This window comes from Manis javanica, chromosome 14 (genome assembly GCF_040802235.1).
Source record: "Manis javanica isolate MJ-LG chromosome 14, MJ_LKY, whole genome shotgun sequence".
In the NCBI taxonomy this organism is placed as follows: Eukaryota; Metazoa; Chordata; class Mammalia; order Pholidota; family Manidae; genus Manis; species Manis javanica.
The window spans coordinates 14,414,792-14,428,709 of record NC_133169.1 but is presented as its reverse complement, the minus strand read 5'-3'; the positions used below and the strand labels follow the sequence as shown (position 1 = coordinate 14,428,709).

At 39.2% G+C, this 13,918-nt stretch overlaps 1 protein-coding gene and 1 pseudogene across 4 annotated transcripts in view; one reads left to right on the top strand and one right to left on the bottom strand.

Annotated features, from left to right (window-relative positions):
- LOC108387119 (bifunctional glutamate/proline--tRNA ligase) overlaps positions 1 to 5,806 on the bottom strand; it is a 74,109-nt gene extending 68,303 nt beyond the window's left edge. Inside the window, exons 1-2 of one of the 4 annotated variants that reach the window (XR_012124936.1) lie at positions 5,490 to 5,806; positions 1,035 to 1,119 (exon numbers count right to left, since the gene is read on the bottom strand). Coding sequence is in view for 3 of the 4 variants with exons in the window: in XM_073221395.1 (XP_073077496.1) it covers positions 1,035 to 1,119; positions 5,490 to 5,535 (131 nt within the window). In the remaining variant the exon portion in view is untranslated. The remainder of the gene's footprint in view (positions 1 to 1,034; positions 1,120 to 5,489) is intronic. The other 3 variants (XM_073221395.1, XM_073221393.1, XM_073221394.1) reach the window with 3 other exon arrangements.
- Positions 5,807 to 7,011: 1,205 nt separating this feature from the next.
- On the top strand, positions 7,012 to 11,231 carry LOC118971676 (serpin B4 pseudogene; annotated as a pseudogene).
- The last annotated feature ends 2,687 nt before the right edge of the window (positions 11,232 to 13,918 follow it).

Here is a 13,918-nt window from a genome sequence, read left to right as displayed (position 1 = left end):
AAAGTAAAAGTTGTACATGAAAAGTAGTAACATGTGGCTCAGTGGTGAATAAAACGTTTGGGGTCATTATAATGTAAACACTGAATGGTGAAGAATGACACTGGAAGGGAAAAGGAAAGAGGGAGCATGAAGCTGTCAGTCTATATTTTGTGTATCTTGCCCCTTAACCAATGTAAGTCCTTCTGTCAGTTTACTATAAACCTTCTAACACATTTCAAGATCTGAATCCTAATTGAGAATACCCTTGAAACTCTCTTTCAATTTGGTCCAGATTCCACTATCTGGCAAAGTGTTCTAAGAAACTAAAACCAGGTTGTGTCTAACTAAGCAAGAAAATAACATCTCCCTTTCCAGTTCTTTTTATTTTTTTTAGTGGATTCCAAAAGAAAGAGACAAGTCCAGAGGCACTCAATCTTTCATATATACTGGGATGCAAATAATTCACTTTAATCAAAAATATGCAGTATATATGCTCATCATTTAAATTTCTGAAAACAAAAGAGCAATAAAAAAGACAACCACCCACAATTCTATCACCCAGAAACAAACAGTATTAAAGGTGTTGTACATTTCTCAAACATATTTTTCTATGCAGTTATGTATTTTACATTTACATTCTACTTTTTTAACACTAGGTTATGAACATATCCATCATTAAAAAAAATCTTCATAAGCCTTTTTCATAGATGCTCAATATTCAATTCTGCAGACTTAATGAATTTACTTCCTAATAACACTGATTTTAAATACTTCCATTTTCCACCAGAATAAAGTACACTGAAATTAAAAACTACTACATTTAAATCCTTCTGCACATTTCTAGTTTCTTTTCAAAAGATTAGAGGTGGGATCAGATAGTTGCTGACAAATATAAGCCTCTGGATACAGCTCTTTCAGAATGAGTAAGAAAAAACATACTTTTTTTTTCCTAGGGACAACCTACCGATTAGCAAGTAAAACAAGCATGTGACACTGAATCCTGAATATTTTTAAAATGCTGTTCAGAACTGAAAACAAAATATAAAAGTACTTACTCAGACACACGAAGAATATTCTCTTTCCCTTCTTCAACAGAAATGCTGACAATGTCTTTCACATGTTCTACTGCAAGCAAAGCTCCTAAAAATGAGATGAAAAGATTTGTCTTTATAAACAATGTATTATTTAAAACTTGAATCATAAAGCAATGAGGATGACTCAACAAACCAATATTATGTCCTGCAAGGAGTAAAATTCTTTCCCAGAAGTGTGTAAAACAGAACGTATAGTCTTCTGATATGGAGAAATAATGAATCAGAAACCATTCACTGGTAAAGCCCAAGTGCTTTTTAATATGCTCAATTTCCATTTAGGGACACTGAAATAAATCTTCTTCTCCCTCCAGAGACAAGAAGAAATTATAATAGTGCTTTGCATAAAAGATATTGTTAAAGCATTTGAGTGGTTACTAGGCAATAGGCACTGTTACTAAATGTTTTACAGTCGTTATATTTAATTTCTGTAGTAACCTTAAGAGGTAGACACCTTTTATCTCCATTTTACAGAAGAGGAACTAAGGTTCAAAAGGGTTAAATAATTAGCAAAAGTCCTTGAATAAATAGTTAATAGTCAAGATTTGAATGCAGGTGGTGGGGAGCCCAGAATTTAGACTCTAAAAAACACAGTGTAATCTGCCTCTCAATAGACATTAAAGTTTTCCTTTGTCCTTTAATTTGGCTAAGATGGACAACTGGCACCCAGGTATTGGTTTCTAAATATCAAGCCCCATTTGAGGAGATATGCTAAAAGGACACTTGGAGGGGCTTCCACTGGCAAACAGTGGCAATCTGACCACTGAAGTAAATAAGTGTTAATGCACCCATGCAATGGAGACATACACAGCAAATAAAAAGAACGAATGACTGCTACAGGCATCAAGATAGCTAAGTCTTCAAAGCACTATCTTCAAAGAACATATATATGACTCAAAGTATGTGATATTCTAGAAAAAGTGAAACAATAGTGACCAAAAGCAGATCAGCAGCTATCAGGTGCCAGAGATGGGGAAAGGGAATTGACTGCAAAATGCATAAGGGAACTTTCTGAAATGAGGGAAATACTCTATATCATTATTGTGGTGGTTACACACCATACTATTTATCAATCAATTTGTAATTTTAAATTGATAAACTTTATCATATGCAAGTCATAACAATAAAACTCATTTTAAAAAATAAAAATTTTAATTAAAAAAATGAAAATACTGTTGGTGGGAATTAAATTAGTTTAACCATTGTGGAAAGCAATATGGAGGTGCCTCAAAAAACTAAAAATACAAATACCACTTGACCCAGGATATCCACTACTAGGAATTTACCCAAAGAAAAGAAGAAAAGACATATGCACCCCTATGTTTATCGCAGCACTATTAACAATGGCCAAGATATGGAAGCCAACCAAGTGTCCATCAATAGATAAATGGATAAAAAAGACGTGGTACATATACACAATGGAATACTATTCAGCTGTAAGAAGAAAACAAATCCTACCTTTGCAACAACATGGATGGAGCTAGAGGGTATTATGCTCTGTGAAATAAGCCAGGCAGAGGAAGACAAGTACCAAATGATTTCACTCATTTGTGGAGTATAACAACAAAGCAAAACACAAGGTACAAAATAGCAGTAGACTCACAGACTCCAAAAAGGGACTAGCCATTACCAAAGGGAAGGGCTGGGGAGGTGGGTGGGGAGGGAGGGAGAAGGGGATTAAGGGACATTATAATTAGCACACATAATACAGGCAGGTCATGGGGAAGACAGTATAGCACAGAGAGGACAAGTAATGACTCTATAGCACCTTAGTATGCTGATGGACAGTGACTGCAATGGAGTATGTGGGGGGGGACTTGATAATACAGGTGAATGTTGTATCTATAATGTTGCTCATGCGAAACCTTCATTAAGATGGTATATCAATGATACCTTAATTTTAAAAATACTATTATCCAATATCCAGTCAAGAAAAAATGAAATAATACAGATTATAACATACTGAGTACATTTTGTGGTATTTTTTTTAATGGTAAAGAAAAAGATCTCACAGAAAAATGCCAACTAATATGCATACAAGGGACAACAGAATTGGAAGGTCACATTTGCTAACATCTTAGTAACAAATAACTAGGCAGCATCTATGGATGCTGAAACCAGTGGGTGAAGGTTTACATGGTCCCAAAGAATCTCCCCACAAAGTGCTTCTTAACTGTAACAGGAAAACTGCAGTGGGGAAAGCTCGCATAGAGTCTCTCAAGTAATCAAAGTTAGATCATCAGTAATGGGGAAAATTAAATCTGTGCACCAGTTAATGGGCTGCAAAGAACAAGAAATCAATTCCGTGCTACTTTGGCCAAAGACATGTGGCCCGAATCTACCCACAAGGAAACTTCACACAACCTGATCAGGGGACATTCTTCCAGTAAGTGGGCTATCACCTTGAGAAACCAAAGCTATGAAAGCCAAGAAAAGACTTAAAAAAATTTCAGATTGAAAGAAACTGGGAGACATGACAACTAGGTGCAAACAATGATCCTAAATTTTGATCCTTGCACTATGGAGGGGACGGCTGGAACAATCAGTGTTGGAATATGAATGGGCTTTATGCATTAGATGGAAGAATTTTATACAAGTCTACTTCCTGATTCTGATGGTCCTGTAAGGTCACGTGAAGACTTTCCTTGCTTGACAGAGACGCACAATGGAGGATTCTGGGACTGCTGAAGCATCATCATCTGCAGTATGACACTCTCCAGTGGTACAGGGAGAAAAAAGTACTTTGTTCCATTCTTATCCTTTTTTAAGTTTGAAATTATTTTAACATAAAAAAAGTACTTCACATGCTGAGTGCATGTAAAATAGGGAAATTCTAGCAATGCAATCTGTTTTTCTAAATATTTTACCTAATTTTATTACTTAAAAATTTATTTTAAATAGTGGGAAGAATTAAAAAAGGAGGGAGAAAAACAAATATTTATCTTATAATTGGTCCACAGTTTAAAATGACAGCAAATTTCTGACAGGCTTTATTCCAGAATATTGGTAAAAAATGTGGTTCTGAGTTCTATAATCACTAAGGAACGAGGTCTCTCGCCCCCAGGGTGACTTTCTAAGTTCACTGGCAGAAACTATAGCTATTCAGCACCTAAATTGTGTCAGGAACTTTCTCCACATACAGTCTCACTTAATTCTAGCAACCAACCCCATGTGGAAGGTATTATTCCCCTTTTCTTAAACAAGGAAACTGTGGAGGAAGCCACACAAGGAAGATGTCAAGGTTCCACAACTAGTAAGTGGCAGCAGGATTGGATCGAGGTCTCCAGGAACCAAACGTCTTTGCCTTTAACCATGAGACAACGTTGCCTAGTAGTTTCCAGCCCCAAAATCAAACCCATTTCTTTTTAGAGTTCACTGATTTGTGTAAGGTTAACCCATAATTACCAATATGCTAAAACACTGGCATTTAAAATTTTTTTAAAGGTTATTAAATTGTGGTTTTGTCTCAGTAGATTGAGACCACCACCAAAACTGATAATATAATGAATAATTTTGTCAGCCCTCTGTGGCTAATTTTACCTAAAAGTCTGGGCTTCTCCAACATTAGAAAAGTAGATCTATCCTAGAGATACATATTAACAAAAAAGATATCACTAAACAACTTAAATTCTTTTGTGTAATTTCCCAAACTAATAATTTTTTTTAAAGCGTAAATTCTACGCTATCTATCCACAGTAACCTTGGCCACACTGAAAAAGCAATTCCAAATGAAATCTAAGCCGTATCAGCAACGTGAGCGATCCGACATTTACGCTGACCCATGGGGTGTGTAGTAAAGCAGCCGAATCAGTCCGCAGTGCACTTAGATGTTCCAGCAATTACCCTGCCGCCTTTAATTAAAAAAAAACGCAACCTCAGTTGAAATTTTGAACGCTACTGTGATCGTCTGCCTTTGCGCCCTTTAAACCCAGTAAAACGTGAAGTTAAGTAAACTGGATTGAATATCTTTTCTGAGAGGAGGAAGAAAGCTATGACCAGGGAAAATGCTAAAAGAGGGGAAGTGAAGATAATAAGGACTTTAAAGTTCCAAATGTTATTTTTACAATCAGATCTCGATGTCCAGGGGAAACTAACTCAAAAGGGAGGGCGCGGCTGGCTAGACGTCAGCCCTCTGAGGGAGAAGGTCCTAAGCTGAGCCTCCCTCAGCCGCCCCGCCGGGCTCACAGCACGCCCGCCTCCCTCCACGCCGCAGAACAGCGTCTCCAGGGGCAGCTCCACCTGCCGCGCGCCGGAGCGAGGGGCGCGGGGCCTATCCGGGCACAGCTCTGGGACAGCGGCAGGCCCACTAATCTCCCAGACCGGGACGGCCACTGCGCAAAGCCGCGGCGCGGCGCCCTTCCCCGCCCGGCATCCTCCCGGCTGACGCAACCCACACAGGCCGCGGCCTTGGACCCTTACCCAAGGGAGGGTCCCCGGAATTCACTGTCAGACACAGCATCGCCATCTCCGCGGGTCTGCGGCTTTACCGTCAGCGCGCCCGCTCGGCTGCCCAGACTACCTCGCACCCCCGAACGGGAGAAGCCGCAACGTGTGCGCCGCGCCTGCCGCTGCCGCAGCCTGCGCCCCTCCCCTGCGCCGTGGCCGCCGCCGTCTGGGCGCACGCCGCCGTGCGTCATCGCCGCGCGCCGTCTCCGACCAGCCGCCGGCTTCCGAGCCTTCGACTCGGCCCCTTGGCCTCGCGGGGCAGAAGGACCTACGTGGCGCTCCACGCCGCCAGGAAAAGGCGCTGAAACCCACGGGACTTTACGACACCTCGTAAAGCGAGAAAAGCAAGTTGTGAGACGGTTGCTACTTGTCTTGGGCGCTCACGTGAACACTGAAGAAAACACGCGAGAGCTGTGGTATATCGCCCGTGGGCTGTGTGTGTACCGAAACACAGAAGAGGTCCTGGAGGCATATACACCAGACGATAGCCACGATCGCATTGGAGAAGGGGGAAGCTTTTCTCATGTTTCCTCATTTTCAGAATAGATTTTCATGAGCTATTTTCGTACCTGAAAATAAAGGCTAAAAGAATGATATAAAAGGCATAATAACTAAAAGCTGCTGCCCCAATTTGCTTTTGGTTCGTGCGCTTAGACAGCTTTTCAGAGGGTAAGCGTACCTCTTACTAAACTGTGTGTTGAAGGCATCACTCCCATATTCTCTTAACCTCCTAAAAACATCCCTGTGTTCACTAGGGAGTGCCGTTTCCATTAAAATGGGATTTGAGTGCTTAATGCAACGGTAAAGGAGTTAGGTGTGGCTGTCCCAACCCATCGGGACAGTGGCTGTAACATAGCCAGCCTCCACGGGGTAAGTAAGGCATCAGAACAAGACCTCCCTCACTTTCCCCACCTTCCTATCAGAATCTCTAAGGATGGGACCCGTATCTCAAGTTCTCCAGGTGATTCTATGCATACCAACTGTGCCTTTCTACCTCCCTTTGTTTACATTGATTTCTCATCACACCCTGCTAGCTCTTAAGATTGTTTGCGGAAACCTTGCCTTAGACCTCTTGGGATTCCCCACAATGCCTAGCACAGGAGGAGGCCGGGGCGGTGTGGTGTCCTTCCTACTTTATCACAATTGGTACCAGGAAAAGACCATAAAGCAATTGATGGCTGAGAGGGTTGGGAGGAAGGTAGTACAGAATTTACTTTGAAAAATGCAATTTAAAATTATGAAACAATGAAAATTAATTTGCATCATATTTTACAAAATTTAGGTATTCTTGCAACTGTGTGTTAATTCTTAGAACAAAAAATAAATGTTGAATGTTTCTTTTTGTTGTTTGGTTTTGCTGAGCAGAGGGGATGAGGCCAGAGCTTCATGTACTTTACTTAGAAATGTGTTGAAACAAACTTTTATTGAGGAAGGCAGACAAGAATGTAAAAGTCAGGTGGAACCAAGAGAGAAGGTAGAATACTAAATCGATGGCATGAAGTCCTATTCACCTGCTTGGGATGAGCTACAAAACTGGACTCAAAGCCAAAAGGAAAAATCTGTATGATGTGGAAAGCACCACTGCCCTAAAAAAGAGGCCGGAATTAACTAAATTAAATACAGAGACACTCTCAAGGTGTCTCATAGAGAGGGCACCACAAAAGGTTTCAATAATGTATTACAGTAATTTTGGTACATTGTTCGTTCACTATTTTAAAAATACATCTTACATGCCAGGCGGTGTTATTAGTGCTAGGAATATGTAGTGAACAAAAATGAGGTCCCTAATTTCATGAAGCTTACACTATAGTGAGATGAGGCAGAAAATAAACTAATTTCATTAAATGCCTTTTAAGAAAACAAAGGGTGTAATGGGATTAAGGAGGATGGAATCAGAAGGGGAGCAGTAGATATAAAGAAGGCCTCTTTAAAAAGGTGTTTGGACCTGGGCCCAGTCCAATGAGAAGGAGCCAACTGTTCAAAGATGTGATGTTTCAGCACTGGAGGGAAAAAAATTAATTTGTTTCTCAAAATTTATAGATCCTGCTTTGGAGAATCTTTCATATGCATATCTCTAATACAAACCAGCCCACTAGTGTCACTGGAGTGTGAGCTTTCCAATGCCAAGAACTATTATTCATCTTCAGGTCTCCAACACCATATACTGTGCTTGTCTTAATGGTAGGGTCTCAATAAAGAGTTGAATTAATGAATGAACAAATGAAAAGCAATCTATACTATGCTATGCTTGCTTAATCCACCGAATGACATGTGTTGGGACTTGAAAACTAAAGACATGAGTTTAATTTACATGAAGTGCAGATATAAATCTAAGAACTGGAAGAGGAATAATTTACTTCCGTATCTAACAAGACTCTTGATACTTTAATTAGAAATTGGTTCTTTGTAATTATATTTATGTATTTCCTTTACTGGTCCCCTTATTTTCAATATGTGATTTATTTATATTCAATAGAAAAAGAGAAACTCAAAGTAAGGTCAATTTATTGCTATGAATAAACCACCACAATATTTAGTGACTTAAAGCAACACGATTTTATTATTTGTCATGTTTTTGTGGGTTTGGAATTTTGGCAGTTCTTGGCTGTGTAACCAATAGATGCTCCATATGGCATCAAGTGGGGTCACTTGGTGCTATTAAACGGAAGCTAGGAAATGGGTTTCACTCCCCTGATGCCTTGCTAGGAAGTCTGGAAGGCTACCCGACTCCCTCTCCATGTGTAGTTGAGTCCTTTCCAAGTGATACCTCCAGCAGGGCAGTAAGACTTCCTCGTGGTGGTGTGTGTCCACCCTGAGAATGAAGGTTCCAAAAGATCAAGATAAAAACGGCAAGTCTCTTCCTGATCTGACTGTGTAAGTCACACAGCATCACTTCTGAGGCACTTGATTGGTGACCAGTGAGTCTTGGGGCCCACCCACCCACATACAAAAGAGGGGACTACACAAAGACATGAATACCAGGTGCTTCACTGGGGAGTGTAGTGGTGGATTGAATTGTGTTTTCCAAGAAAAGATATGTCCAAGTCCTAGCCCTCAGTCTCTGTGAATATGACTATTTGGAATTAGAATCTTGGCATTTATAATGAGGTTAAGGATCTTGAATGACATTGTCTCAGAAAGAACAGGGAAACAACACACAGAGGGAAAGGAGATGCGAAGACAAAGGTAGACATTGGAATGGTGGAGCTGCAACCAAAGGAATGCCAAAGGTTACTGGCAGCTACCAAAACTGAGGAGTTATGGGACACATTCTCCTTGAGAACCTTCAGAAGGAACCAGTCCCACCAACAACTTGATTTTTTACTTCTGGCCTTCAAAACTGTAAAAGAATAAATATCTGTTGCTTCAAACCACCGAGTTTGTAGTAGTTTATTACAGAGCTCTAGGAAACGGGCAATCTTCAGAGACAAGCTGCTCCAAAAGCTCTCAAATTCTCCGATTTCTTACTGTATACATATCTTTTAGCAAGTATACCACAGTGTCACTAATAGTTCTTTACTCTTGGCTGTGCCTCCTTCTTACAAAAGACCATGCAGGGAAAACTGTGTCACATTATTAGCAGATATTAAACATTAAAATGGTAATTATGCTTAGCTTTTTTTCCTTCATCACATCTGTGGAAAACACGACTAAAAAGTTTACATACTGTCAAAGTATCTTTGGTGAATAAGCTTAAAAAGGAATGTTTTAAAGTATTATAGGCAAAACTCTAGAGTTCAATAACCTATAGAAAGAAGAGCTTGAGTGAAGAAAATATGGATCAAAAAGGAAAACTATAATAGATCTTCACTTTGAAAATACTAGCATATCACAGAGTGAAGCAAAGGCCCGCTTTGCATTTGTTCTGTTCATGGAAAATCAAAGGAGCACATTTTTCTTTTCCCCTGTTAGCATCTTATCTACACCAGCCCTGCTCTACTTAGGGGCCCGAGAAAACACTGCATTCAAAATTGAGGAGGTCCTTTAATGAAGTCACAGAGAAGAAAGGAAGAGCGACCACAGATCAGGTTGAAAACTCAGGATATGTGCTTCACCAATTCCAAAAGCTTCTTACTAAAGAGCCCCACTGATGAACATGGATGGAACATCGCCAACAGGCTCTGTGGAGAAATGACACAGCAAGTTCTTCAGGAATACTTGGATAATGTTAAGAAATTTTACCTAGCCACTGTGCAATCTGCTGATTTTGTAAATGCTGCACAAGGAAGTAGAAAGATCATTCCTTGGGTGGAAAGCCAAATAAATGGAAAAAAATCAAAGGCCTGTTTCCCAATGGCTCTGTTAGTAGCTCTGCCTTACTGGTGCTGGTGAACACAGTCTATTTCATAGGGCAGTGTGGCCAGGAATTTGATTAAGAAAATACTGAAAAGGGAGAATTTTGGCTGAAGAAGGATATGAGCAAATCTGTGCAGATAATGAAACAAAGCAAGCCCTTTCATTTTGCCTTCCTGGAAGATGTGCAAGCCACGATCCTATAAACACCATAGAAAGGCAAGCAGGATTTTGCTGATCTAAGGCAGGATTTTTGTTGTTGTTAAATGAAGTAAGTGGTCTGCAAAAGCTTGAAGATAAACTCGGCACTGAAAAATTAATAGTCTGGATAAGCTCCCGGAATATAAGCAAGAGAGATGTGGATTTGTACTTAGCTCAGTTCAAAGTTGGAAGAGAGTTATGACCTCAAGACCTTGCTGGGAGCCACAGGGACAGTGAATGCCTTCAGTTAACAGGACTCTGACTTCTCGGACATGCCTGGGAGTGGGGGCGTCAAGGTGTCTACAACCCTACTTCAGTCCTTTGCAGAGGTGAATGAGAAAGGCTGAGAGCTGCAGCTGCCACTGGCATGGAAATTGTTCCAACTTCATTACCAATTTATGAAGATTTACTCTATGATCACCCTTCCCTGTCTCCATCAAGCACATTAAGACCAACAGCATCTTTTCCTTTGGCACAGTCTCTTCCCCTTAGATGCTATTAGTCTGTCACTACTTTTGGTCAAAATTCTGAGTAGTTACAGTAATTTGGTTGCTAGAAATAACAGGCTGTCTTTGATTTGTTTGCTTTTCTAATCTCATAGTCATGAGAATTTAATAGTTGCATGTCTATCTCCACATGTTTTTTTGCAAAACTACTTTTTTCACATTAAAATTCCCTTTGAACAAAATGTTCAACTTCAAGTATTAGATAAAAGGATATTTCAATACTGCCATTCTTCTAAATTTGAAATATCATTCTGTTTCTGATTCATTTTAAACAAACCAAACCAAATTATACCGGCTCTTCAAAAGTATTAACCTAGATACTCACATTTCTTTGAATTTAGGTAATATTTGAGACTATGTGTCTGGAGGTTTTCTTAATAAATACATTATCAGTAAAACAATGACTCAATTTTTTAAAAAGAAAAAATGCAAGCCCAGCTTATAAAGCTTATAACTTTCATTACCATTGCCTTGTTACATCTTATCATTATTTTAGACTTACCATTTTGTATTTTTTTTTTTGAAGCAGAGTGAGAGTTTTATTTAGTTACTTAAAGAGAGAAGTGCAGCAGGCAGCCTCAGCAAGGAGAGGCTCCCTGAAAGGTCGGAGAAAGTTTAAGATTAAAAGGTTACGCACTTAGAAAGTGAGGGTGACCTCAGAGACAGGGGCACCTGTTTCACATCTTTTATCTGTTTGTACATCCCTTTGTCTGAAACAATTTTCTCCCAGATTTTCGTGATTGGCTTCTTACTCAAATCTCAGTTCTGAATGTATCTTCACAAGTCTTTGATGTCTTCAGCTTTTTTTTTCCCTGCTACTCTTGCATTTTCTTATCTATAGCCTTTCAGACATAATTTTCACAGGTTAATGTCTCTTAAACACAGATACAAACACAGAAGTGAGAATTGGAACTGTCTCAGCTGTTTACTTTGTAAAGATGGTCGCATAACCTGTTAGCCTCATATTCTCCACTGATGGTCTGTCTGAGGTAGTAAATTAGACAAAAATGTTTTCCTTGAAATCAGGGTAGTTTTAGATCATCTTTCATTACTACGTTTGCCTTTATACTTACCCTTTTGAAATAGCTTAAAGAGCTCCTCATGCTGCCACCACTTCAGTTTCTATGTTTTGGCCCTTTTTTGCATATCTGCTTTATTTATGATTATATATGCATAATTTCACTGAAACATAAAACAATGAAAGAACCTTTTCTTTTTCCTGGTCACAATATCACAAATGGCCAAAGAATAATACTTATCTTTTTCTAAATGTGTCAAAACATTTTAATTAAGTTAAATGAAGTAATAGTTGGGGAGAGGAAAGAAAACTGTAAAGCTTACGTCACTACTTAAGATGAGGGAACTTGTATTATTATTCTCAGCATTTCTCTTACGACTGTTAACAACTCCAAGGTGGAAGTCACATAACTCTATGGTTTGGGGCATTTTACCTCCTCAACCTGTATCTCATGTGATTATCTCAGGATAGCTATTTTAGACTTGGTCACCATTTCCTTCTCCATAATAAGCAATATTCTCACGAAGTGCTAATACTATGAGAGAGTGTGGAGCTTCCGTCTTCCAAACATACTCCTCTTACTTGATGTGACTTTTAAAATTTGTCTGATAATATTAAAGTTTCACAAAGGGTCCAACACAGTTTCCTGCACATCAGAGATGTGAGATGTACATTCACAAAATATTATGGAATGACTGAATCATGATATATCGGGAACACACTGCCATTTACTTAGTGAGAAATCCTTGGGATCTCTTATTTGTTTCTCTTAGATTGTAAAGATTTTTTTTGTTAAGGTATCATTGATATACAATCTTATGATCTCACAAAAGCAACATTGTGGTCACTGCATTTATCCATATTATCGAGTCCCCTCCCCACACACAGCCCCCACCACAGTCACTGTCCATCAGCGTGGCAAGATGCCACAGTCATTACTTGTCTTCTCTGTGCTACACTGTCTTCCCTGTGACCCCCCCACACCATGTGCACAATCATAATGCCCCTCAATCCCTTCTCCCTTCCTCCCAAACCACCCTTCCCGCCCCCTCCCCTTTGGTAACTGCTAGTCCCTTCTAGGAGTCTGTGAGTCAGCTGCTGTTTTGCTTTGTTGTTATACTCCACAGATAAGTGAAATTATTTAGTACTTGACTTTCTCCCCCTGGCTTATTTCACTGAGCATTACACCCCCAGCTCCATCCATGTTGTTGCAAATGGTTGGAATTTTCTTCTTCTTATGGCTGAATAATATTCCATTGTGTATATGTACCACATCTTCTTTATTCATGTACTGATGGACACTTAGGTTGTTTTCCATATCTTGGCTATTGTAAATAGTGCTGCGATAAACATAGGGGTGCATATGTCTTTTTGAATCTGGTATCTTGTTTTCTTTGGGTAAATTCATAAGAGTGGAATTCCTGGGTCAAATGGTATTTCTATTTTGAGTTTTTTGAGGAACCTCCATATTGCTTTCCACAATAGTTGAACTAATTTAAATTCCCACCAGCAGTGTAGGAGGGTTCCCCGTTCTCCACATCCTCTCCAGCATTTGTTGTTCCTAGTCTTTTCAATGTTGGCCATCCTAACTGGTGTGAGGCGATATCTCACTGTGGTTTTAATTTGCATTTCTTCGGTTAGTGATGTGGAGGTCTTTTCATGTGCCTGTTGGCCATCTAAATTTCTTCTTTGGAGAAGTGTCTGTTCAGATCCTCTGCCCATTTTTTAATTGTGTTATTTGCTTTTTGGGTGTTGAGGTATATGAGTTCTTTATATGTTTTGGATGTTAAGCCCTTGTCAGATATATCATTTACGAATATATTCTCCCATACTGTAGGATGCCTTTTTGTTCTACTGATGGTGTCCTTTGCTGTACAGAAGCTTTTTAGTTTGATGTAGTCCCATTTGTTCATTTTTGCTTTTGTTTCCCTTGCCCGAGGAGATATGTTCATGAAAAAGTTGCTCATGTTTATATTCAAGAGGTTTTTGCCTATGTTTTATTCTAAGAGTTTTATGGTTTCATGCCTTATATTTAGGTCTTTGATTCATTTCGAGTTTACTTTACTAGGTCTTAGTGTTACTATCTTGTTGGGTGCTTTCATTAGTTCCAATCATTTTTTTAGATGTATTATACATTGTAGGTATTTTTTATCTTTATGTCCAATATTTATACCTCATTTCTCTCACTGTCTTGGACCATGAGAATAATGTTGAACAGTACCAATGATAAAACTGAACAAGAACATATTTGTCTTATTCCTGACTTCAGTGGGAATGTCACTGTTTCACTATCAAGAATAATGTTTGTGGCTGGTTTCTTACAGATACTCATCATCCAGTTAAAGGTGAATTGCTTCTATACTAGGTTGACAGTATTTAAAAAA